The sequence below is a fragment of the Salvelinus alpinus genome, chromosome 7 (genome assembly GCF_045679555.1).
Source record: "Salvelinus alpinus chromosome 7, SLU_Salpinus.1, whole genome shotgun sequence".
Lineage (NCBI taxonomy): Eukaryota > Metazoa > Chordata > Actinopteri > Salmoniformes > Salmonidae > Salvelinus > Salvelinus alpinus.
In genome coordinates this window covers 40,701,935-40,712,289 of record NC_092092.1, presented here as the reverse complement: position 1 = coordinate 40,712,289, position 10,355 = coordinate 40,701,935, and the positions used below count along the sequence as shown (strand labels likewise).

General features: G+C 48.1%; 2 protein-coding genes across 2 annotated transcripts in view; one reads left to right on the top strand and one right to left on the bottom strand.

The window, feature by feature from the left end:
* LOC139581018 (vesicle-fusing ATPase) overlaps positions 1-778 on the top strand; it is a 44,339-nt gene extending 43,561 nt beyond the window's left edge. Inside the window, exon 22 of the mRNA XM_071410319.1 lies at positions 1-778. This exon is cut by the window's left edge and continues 584 nt beyond it. The gene's annotated coding sequence lies outside the window, so the exon portion shown is untranslated.
* Positions 779-2,732: 1,954 nt separating this feature from the next.
* LOC139581019 (proto-oncogene Wnt-3) overlaps positions 2,733-10,355 on the bottom strand; it is a 39,879-nt gene continuing 32,256 nt past the window's right edge. Inside the window, exons 2-4 of the mRNA XM_071410320.1 lie at positions 7,965-8,206; positions 4,745-5,010; positions 2,733-3,327 (exon numbers count right to left, since the gene is read on the bottom strand). Coding sequence (XP_071266421.1) covers positions 2,848-3,327; positions 4,745-5,010; positions 7,965-8,206 — 988 coding nt within the window. The 3' untranslated portion in view covers positions 2,733-2,847. The remainder of the gene's footprint in view (positions 3,328-4,744; positions 5,011-7,964; positions 8,207-10,355) is intronic.

Below are 10,355 nucleotides of genomic sequence, written 5' to 3'. Positions count from 1 at the left end.
ACTGGAAAAAGTGATCCATTTTCAGACCAAGACCATTTTAGAAGGGAACCCCCCCTCCTCCCCCAACCACGCCTGGTGTTCCTGTTGAAATTGTTTCTGTGTCATGCTGTTCTCTATGAATGACCTCTGGAGACCCTCTGTTGTGCCTTTGCCTGCTGTTGGATGGCTGTGCTGTTTCTTTGTGGACGAGAGGCGAGGGAGGATAAGTGGAGGTATACTAGGTTTAAAAGCGTATCGTTGTTACTCTTTGCCGTTACTGGTGGTCCTCCCTCAGTATTTCTGCGGTGTGTGTGTGCGAGCTGTCGTTCAGCCTGTGTAGCAAACAGAAACAACATCTTACGCCAGAGAGTGTCTGCCTTTTTATAGAACAGGAGAGATGTGGTTCTGTTTCAGGATGGCTCAACCCTCTTTTTGACTGTTATAACCCATGGGCCTTATCTCTACCTCCTAGTCCTGATCCATAAGAGTCTCAGTACACTGTTCTGTATAAAGGCTATACGCCCGACATTATAGCACGCCCCCCCCCCCCCCGTCCCCCATCCGTGTGCATGCCTAACACACTGCCATTTATATACAGAAGTACAGTATGCAGGTTTGTTTCAGATCAACACAATTCAAGTGTAAATGTATGGATATGTCAACCAGATGTATACATTATTTGCAGTGACCAGTGTGCTTTTTTTTCACTAAATCTATTTGCAATGAAGTCTTGAACGGTGTAAAACTAGTTGTAATTGTATTATCGCAATAAAATTGGACACAAACATTTCGTACAGTACTTTTCTAAGTGTGTGTGTATATATTATTGATTGATGCAGATGTCATTCACCTATCGATTTTATCAGGGAGAAATGAACTTGATCGAGACAAATTGCAGAATTGCAGTTTCAGAGTTCTAGAGCAGATTGAGACATTATTTTGAGTTATAGTGAGGATCGGACTATTTATTAAGCATGGATAACTGTCTATCACAGTTTGGAACACCATCGCAGCTTGCCATTTAAAAATGAGTTCAAAAGTGTTATGTGCAATGTCTATATATACATGATTTGGTAAGGAAATGTAGAGGAATCGATGCTTACAAACTGAAAGGATTAGAAAAGTACCTCTGGCTAAGAAGCAAAAGCATGAGACAGTCATTTGTTCTTCAAATATATAATCTTAGTTCAGATATATACACATTGTATAATAAATAATATTTATAAAAACATAACATTTTCAGATTATAAAATAAAAAGGGAATTATTAACTTTAAAACCTTTGTACAAAACTTTGGATATAGCGGGCAGGAAAGGAAGGAACAACAACGTGCCCTGGTAGGGAGGGCTTTTTAGAGGGTGACGCAGTTGCTAAGCTACCGTATGTCACAGAGAGGAGCCTATACTACCTGGGTAAATTGTATTTTTGTTAAATATAATGAATAGGAAGCACGTAGGACTGTCGGAACATGTGTAGAAACCTCTCGTGCCTGCCATCCCTCCCCCTAACCCTCACACCCCTGTCACTGGCAGTCAGCACAAACACACGTTCGCTCACATCAGCTGTATCCCTGTCTCTGAACAAGTTTCCAACACATTGCTTCTATTGTCAAGACATTTCACGTCAGTGGCAATTAAGGGAAGGAGATGAGGAAAGGGGGCTATTGAAGACTTGACACTGTCTGCGTTCTCCACTTGTCGTCACATTTCACTGGTGAGTAGGGTTTAGCTTAGAACAAGGACTTCCCAGCGCTATGAGGAACCTAATGAAATGGACCGCCAGTGTTAGATATAATCTCATTGTTGTAGTACGACCCGCTATTAGTATAATTATTCATTAGCATTGGGCCTATTGCAAGTGCAAAATGACCTGGTGATCCATGAATTCAATCTTAATCCAATGAAGTACGGTCTCTTAAACCTGAACCCTCTACCTGTTGTTGGTTGCGAATGTTTTCTTCTATATGACATATCATTATAATTTCCTCAAATACTGTAAGGGAAATTCCAGAAAAGTCTATCTGATCTTGAGATCAACAAGAAGAATGCATTTGCTCTCATAAATAACAATTGCTAAAGTTTCACCTCGTCCAGACAGTTCGTGTACAGCTTAATAGTGCATACATGTGCAGAAATGTCCGTGAGTGGGAACAAGCATGTTTGTTTCGTGCACATGTCCCTTCCTGCATACCACCTCCAGTCGCGGCCCATTGCTAATATTTCAGAAATGTGGGGCTATAAAGTCACGCTCTAGCACATCTTCCAGGCGTCTCAGCTAGGTGACTGCTGCAGTACAGGGGTTGGGGAAGTGGAGATTTCACCAGCTCAGTAGCTTAGTTTAGAAGGGCAGGGTCCAGAAACAGCCCGCTCAGTAGTTAAGTGGTAGGTTCCTGGGCTGCCGCCGTGTGTTCAGTCCTGTTTGGATTGAGGAGTGACGTTGGGGAACTGCTTTAGTTCACAATAGTTGACCAGCCAGGTGATTTGACTGGTGAAATCAGGTGTTAGTTAAAAAGATGTCCATTCGATAGCAATGGTCTGCAATGATTTCACGTTCGGTACCACAGCCGTGTGTGTGGGGGGGGGGAATAAATAAAGAAGGGGTCATGGCCCAATGCTGCAGGAATGGGAACTGGTCAATCTGACTGAGTTTGTACCAATGGACCTACATATGGGACGCAGGGCTTGGAAGAAGGATATGAGGGCCATTTTTATTACAAGGGTCCAGAAGTATAGAGTTCCAGTACAGAAATGCCATTCCCCATTGGTGTCTGTCTGTACTTAAGTCTGTATGCATGCGATGACTGCAGTGTGTCTATGTCTGCGATGGCTGCTGTGGTCCATCATTCTGTCCGAGCGAGCGCACAGGCTCTCACTTGCACGTGTGCACGTCGTAGACGCGCACACACTCTTGGCAGCTGACGTAGCAGCACCAGTGGAAGATGCAGTGGCACTTCTCCTTGCGCTTCTCAGTCCGAGTGTTGTGGCCCCTGCCGCAGCAGAGCAGGTCGCAGCCCTCGATGCCATGCGAGGACACATTGCAGGCGCGGTCGCGCGTGCCGAATGAGCCCGTCTCCGGGTTGGGCTCACAGAAGTTGGGCGAGCCCTCGTAGTAGACCAGGTCGCGCTCCGTGGGGTGCTTGAAGAAGGCGTACTTGGCGCGCAGCGTCTCCACCCAGCCGCGCGACTCGCGGTGCTTCTCCACCACCATCTCCGAGGCGCTGTCGTACTTGTCTTTCAGGTAGTCACCCAGCATGCGGAAGTCGGGCTGCGCCCACCAGCATGTTTTCACCTCGCAGCTGCCCGACAGGCCATGGCATTTACAGCGCAGGTGCATGTGGTCCAGGATGGTCTGAGAGAAAAAGAGGGAGAGGGAGAAGGAAACAGATGAATTCACCAGTGTACAGTAAATGTGATTGGTAGCTTGTCAATATAACACATTCTGTCTGATGGTGATTTGTTTAGTCTGGGTGTCAGTTTGTTTAGTCTAGGGGCATGTTTGTTTTGTCTATCGCCCTCATTGTTTAGTCTATCACCAAACAGCCCATTTCTGAACAACTATTCTTATCAATAACCTGACTAGTGACTACCGAGTACCGACCTGTAGGTTGAGAACAACGTGCTACTTGGCTCGGTCTACAGGTGTGGTTCAGGCAGCTGTGAAACAGACGCAGGCATTTGTAGCGTGCGGCCGCTAATTCATTCTGAAGTCACTGCGTTTACGTGAGCAAAGCGGCTGGCTCTCTTCACCTTTGTTTAGATTTGTTTTGCTTTAATTCCCCAACTATATTTAGCTGCAGAATTCCCCCAGCTGCGGCGGAAGGCAGGTGTGTGTGGCACCTTTGGGCGAGAGGGGAGTGGGGGCGGTGAGGGGTGGAAAGGTTCTTAGTTCTGACATCATGTCCTGGGCTTGTCAGGCCCCTGGCATCTCCCAGGGGCCCCGAGGTAAACAACGGAGCGTGAGAGGGCCAGGTGGGGCGGCTGGGATCAGGGTTGAGAGAGAGAAAGGGGTCCTGACTGGCCTGCCTGCCGTTTTGCAGCTCCTGTGGTCTCCCTGCTCCTGTCTAGTCAGATCAAAGGACTGCCTTGTTGTGGTCTCTCCAATTGCCCCTCAGCATGTTGGTGAGGAGTAGCTCACCAGATATTGCACTGAGCAATGACAGCAGCGAGTGATGGTTTAAGTCCGAGCTGATTCCCTTCTCTTCCCCCTCACACTAACTCTGGTTATTTGTCTCTCAGGGAATTTTGGTTAGGATTGGAGGCATGAAAGGCAGGGGCATTTTTATTTTATTTTTTTACATCAGATAATTACCCAATCATTCAAGTTGAAGTGCTACTTTTCAGGCAGAAACTCGCAGAAATGTGGACTGAACTTAAGTCAAATACCAAAATCCTTCCTGTCATAGAATTAGTAATCTGGTACTGTAATGTTTACTGTGGATAATTCCATCCGATTGCCAAACAAGCAGATCTTTGTTCATTGTATTTTTGCTACTGTGTTTTTTTTTAAACTTTCTTTAGTTACAGGCCTGGGTGTGTTCAGGGTGTGTCCTGTATCATTATCTACTGATATATGTGTACTGAATGTACTTAAGTTTATACACTGCATCCCGCTTGGCTGTGTAGTAAACGCTGGTACATATGTGTATTTACATGACGTGCATGGCTTTGTGTTACCAACAGTTGTATAGTTAACCGTATAGCATGCACTACCAATATATCCATTCTAGATGTGCAGTACAGTAAATCCTCAGTGTAGGCCTATTTACCATGCGTCCTGCTTCGTTGTTGTGCCGATTCATAGCAGAGCGCGCGTCAGGGCGGTTCTCTCTGGCATCGGCAAACTCTCTGGACACCAGCACCCCGAACTCGGCGTCCTCGCTGCAGCCGCCCCACTTCCAGCCCTCCCCCGGGGGACCCTTGTGGTGGGAGTCACAGCCACACATGGTGGATGTGCCCTCGGCGCAGGACCGAGTCACAGCAAACGCCACCCCCGCTGAGGCGACGGCGTGGACGAACGCCGACTCCCTGGTCGCTAGAGAGGAAAAAGATAGAGTGTATTAAATGAATCAGTCTTTCGTGCCACATCTTCTTAACGCAGCAAGTTTCACTGCTGCCAGCTTCAATACGGCAGGGTCAATGAAAAGGATACTGCAAGAATTGTAGAAAATTCCGAGACATGTCCGTGAGAGGAGTTAAAACATTAGGCTCTGATCAGTGTACTAAACACGGTGAAATTCTCTTGACTCTCATCAGCTCAACTTCACCTACCTATGATTTTTGGAAGACATCGTAGCGGTGGCTACAGTAGACATGTCCCCTGGCTGTGACATCAACCTATTGTGGCTGGTGTCAGTCGGGCCTAATGCTCAGTGAGATCTCGGTGACCTCCTGTCATCCCTGAGGTGTGCTGTTTTGCATCTGGATAGTGTTTCAGGAATGTTGTCCCCCCCCTCTCCTCCCCCTCCCTCTGTCAGAGCCCACGGGGGCCTCTGGGTAGAAACTGAGCAGGGCATCTGCTCTGCTCCGCTGCCGTGTTTGTGCTGAGAGATGGAGTTACGCCTCCCTTTTGAGCGCAACAGCTTATTATGTAACCAGACACCATTGTTTCGCAATCACAGCACACTTACTGTGGGCTCATCCGTTTCTCTGCAGCACCACCTCAGACTACACACACACACACACACACACACACACACACACACACACACACACACACACACACACACACACACACACAAAAGCCCGGGAGGGCCTACTCCGCAATGGATTCACTGTTAAATCTAGGGTTCTCTACTACATACCTGCAGGGAAGTTAGTTACTCTACAGTGTAAGCCGATCTACAAGTCTTTGTAGTGCTGATTTGCATGAAACGGAGAGAATCATAATCGAAAAAGGTGTAGTCTGGGTTGCCAGGGGACATTTCATGCGTTCATAAAGTTAATTAGCGTTCACAGCCTTTCATGAGGTTACCCGTTTTTTTTTGTTGATTTTAGCATTTTAAAGTTACACATCCTTTGTTTGAATGAAACCTACATGTGAACGGCTGAGTAGGGTCATAGGTTCATAATAGGGTGAGAGGTCATGTGGCTGCTCTGATGGGAAATCCGGGGAAGTGGAAACGTATTAAAAGTCACGAGATTACCACTGAACATCACCTCTTATCTACATGAAAGCATGTCGCACGCTATCTAATCAGTTAATACATCTTGTAAACATATAGTCACAAAACCATGACTAAAGAAATTGTCTCAAGTGTCCACAATCTACATTCCCCCCCCCCCAGTGTGCTTCATTCTAAGTGAACAGCTATAAAGCAACATTTTTGTGCTAAAACCTGTGAATGTTTGTTTGATTGGATCACATACACCTCTGGTTGGGAGGCGACCGGGAGTCCCAGCTACCCTGGCAAGCCCTGCCGGGCTCTCCACAACAGGGGCCTGTGAGCTGTGGGCCCCTGGAGCTCTGGTTGTCAGCCAAGGCTAGCGCTGCTCCTGCTACCTGCTGGGCCCATCAATCCGCCTTTGTTTCCCTTGTGTCACACTGTATTACCCACACAAAGGGCCCAGCGACTCGCGCCCCCACAACTCCGCTCTGCCCAGAGCTGGCATTCCCTTAACCCCCCCCCCCCCAACACCCTCCCTCTGCCACCACCCTGAAACACCATCCTCCAATACCACCACCACCTCCACCCCCCATTTCCCCCCATAGTGGTTAAGGTGGTGGTGGACTGGTATAGCCACCCTGGTCTGGGGCCCCTTCCCTCCTCGCCAACCCCTTGCCCGTCACTCCGACTCAGGCTGCCCCCCTCCCTCGCCAGCACCCCCTGCCTTCCTTCCACTTCACCCCAACGTGCCGGCCCGGGGTAGGTTGGGAGATTCCCTTTCAGCCTGTTTTCATGACAGAGTCAAAAGGGCGTGTGAATGGAGCGTCCGTGGGAGCCGGGCTGTGTGAGGCGCGCACTGGTCTTCATGCACAGTAGGGGTTGAGCTGAGCCCCCCCCCTCCCCCCCCAGCCCTTTTCTATTGCCTGTAATCTCATTTGGCCTCCCCTCTCCCTTTTTATTTATTTTATTGAGGAGAGCGAGGGAGGTTCACACTGCCCATTCCTGCCCAGATCCCTTCCCCTCTGACACACAGGCTAATTCATTTCCAATCAGCAGCCTCACTCCACAACACAAAGACCCATCTTCATCATTAGGGATTTCAAGGCGTACTCCGAGCACCCCCGGGTTCTGTTTTTTGTGCGTTCTGTGTTTTTGCCTCAGATTGTTTAAAGCAACCAGTCAGTGTTATTAAGACCGTTGCTTAGTATTCAGTGTGAAAAGCCTGATAGATGATCTCCAGTGTATCCACTGTAACAACTGCGTATCAAATTGAACTGTGCGAGCTAATCTTGAGAGATTCACAACACTGACTAACCGCCCTTTCACTGTCTAAACAAACGTCAACAAGGTTGGGAAACCCAGAAGAGGACACACAAACTCAAAAGACGTGATGTTGGAGGTAGAGCGAGGGATGGACGTTGAATAACCTGTCCCTCCTTGTGTCGGCGCTCATTTCTCACTGCCGTAAGGAAAGGTGTATATTACTGTTGTTACCCTGCGAGTCATTTGTCAGCCGGAGCACAGGGGACAGGCAGTGCTCAGCTGCAGAGTAACGGGTTCTTCTATTCCTATGTCAGCTTACTGTACTTTCCTCACATTTGGTTACATTCTTTGTTTCCCGTTTTCTCACTGACATGTCCTTTAATGATTTTATCACCACTATGAGAAAAAGTAGAACCCGCAAACCCCCTAGAACCTGCAAACCCCCTAGAACCCCCTTTTGTATGTTTTATATGATACTTGGCTGTCATTCATATATTATCCAAAAATATATAAATTATATCCCTCACATAAATACCTCCATTAGCAGTATACAGGCATTGGGGAGAGGAGTATATTTGTATTCTTTAGACAAACAGTCCTGTTACAGTAAGAAGCCTACCTTTGTCCAGCACAGGGCCGAAGATGGCTAGGTTGTCCTTGATGGTGGTACAGTTCCAACGCCGGCCCCTGAACTGGTGCTGGCACTCCTGAATGCCCAGCTTCACGCCCTCGGCCACGCTGGGCATGATCTCGATGTAGTTGCGACAGAAGCGCAGCTGCTTGGGCACCAGGCCAGGGATGGAGCCGCACAGAATGGGTTGGGAGCCCAGAGACGAGTACTGCTGCCCCAGGGCTAGGGACCTGCAACACACAAAGAGGGGGGGGGGGGGGGGGGGGAGTACGTCATGTACCACCCCAGCCAGACATAGTATCACTACCTAGCACCTACCCTACACAGTCTCCCACATTCTCTCCATACAGCTTTCTAAGGAGAAGCTATCTATAGAATCTGCTGCTATTGAGTAAAATAGAGTGCCCTCTCTGAACTCACTGCCTCAATGACAGGGCGGGTTATACAGTATATGCCAGGGGAGGCCCTCCACAGAGGCAGATTGTCCCAAAAAAGAGGATTGCCTCTCAATATACAAATGTAGCTTTTTTGTCCCATTGGTTTAATATATTCTGTGCTCATAGTTGGATTTGCAGCCGGTGCCGTTGATTTTAGTTTTTCTGTGGGGAATGGTTTGACTTGGTGAGTGTTATTGACTTTATGAGCGCTTAATGCAGTGGAAGTGAGTGCTGCTACCCCCCCCCCCCCCCCCCCCCAGTAACAGAAGCTAAACAGAAGCTAATAGCCCCTCTTCAGGGAAGGGATATGACCTATTCGTATTGACTTTTCAAAGTGCTCCCTCTTGTTAGCCTCCAGAGACTCTGATGATTCGAAAGATAACACACACACACACACTAACCTGTCTGTTTGTTTCTCCTCTGGGGAAGGCCCCATGTACAATAAAAGGACACAAACACAACACACGCTCATTTCTTTGTTATTCGTTTGTGGTTTACCTATTGATGATATGTGATCTGTGTCTGTGTGATTTAAGATTGACTGGGTGTGTGTGTGTTTGTGTGCAGTTCAGTGTGTTGTAATGGACATATGGCATTCCTAAAACTCCCTGTGCCTCACCATTGGGCTGGCATATAAACTCAGCAAAAAAAGAAACGTCCCTTTTTCAGGACCCTGTCTTTCAAAGATAATTCGTAAAATCCAAATAACTTCACAGATCTTCATTGTAAAGGGTTTGAACACTGTTTTCCCATGCTTGTTCAATGAACCATAAACAATTAATGAACATGCACCTGTGGAACGGTCGTTAAGACACTAACAGCTTACAGACAGGAGGCAATTAAGGTCACAGTTATGAAAACTTAGGACACTAAAGAGGCCTTTCTACTGACTCTGAAAAACACCAAAAGAAAGATGCCCAAGGTCCCTGCTCATCTGCGTGAACATGCCTTAGGCATGCTGCAAGGAGGCATGAGGACTGCAGATGTGGCCAGGGCAATAAATTGCAATGTCCGTACTGTGAGATGCCTAAGACAGGGAGACAGGACGGACAGCTGATCGTCCTCTCAGTGGCAGACCACGTGTAACAACACCTGCACAGGATCGGTACATCCGAACATCACACCTGCGGGACAGGTACAGGATGGCAACAACAAATGCCCGAGTTACACCAGGAACACACAATCCCTCCATCAGTGCTCAGATTGTCTGCAATAGGCTAAGAGAGGCTGGACTGAGGGCTTGTTGGCCTGTTGTAAGGCAGGTCCTCACCAGACATCACCGGCAACAACGTTACCTATGGACACAAACCCTCCGTCGCTGGACCAGACAGGACTGGCAAAAAGTGCACTTCACTGATGAGTCGCGGTTTTGTCCCACCAGGGGTGATGGTCAGATTTGCGTTTGTTGTCGAAGGAATGAGCGTTACACCGAGGCCTTTACTCTGGAGCGGGATCGATTTGGAGGTGGAGGGTCCGTCATGGTCTGGGGGTGTGTGTCACAGCATCATCAGACTGAGCTTGTTGTCATTGCAGGCAATCTCAACGCTGTGCGTTACAGGGAAGACATCCTCCTCCCTCATGTGTTACCCTTCCTGCAGGCTCATCCTGACATGACCCTCCATCATGACAATGCCATCAGCCATACTGCTCGTTCTGTGAGTGATTTCCTGCAAGACAGGAATGTCAGTGTTCTGCCTTGGCCAGCGAAGAGCCCGGATCTCAATCCCATTGAGCACATCTGGGACCTGTTGGATTCGAGGTCGAGGGCTAGGGCCATTGCCCCCAGAAATCTCCGGGTACTTGCAGGTGCCTTGGTGGGGTAAAATCTCACAGCAAGAACTGGCAAATCTGGTGCAGTCCATGAGGAGGAGATGCACTGCAGTACTTAATTGATATTTTTAAATCACTGATGAATGATATTGAGACTGATTCCCTGACCTGT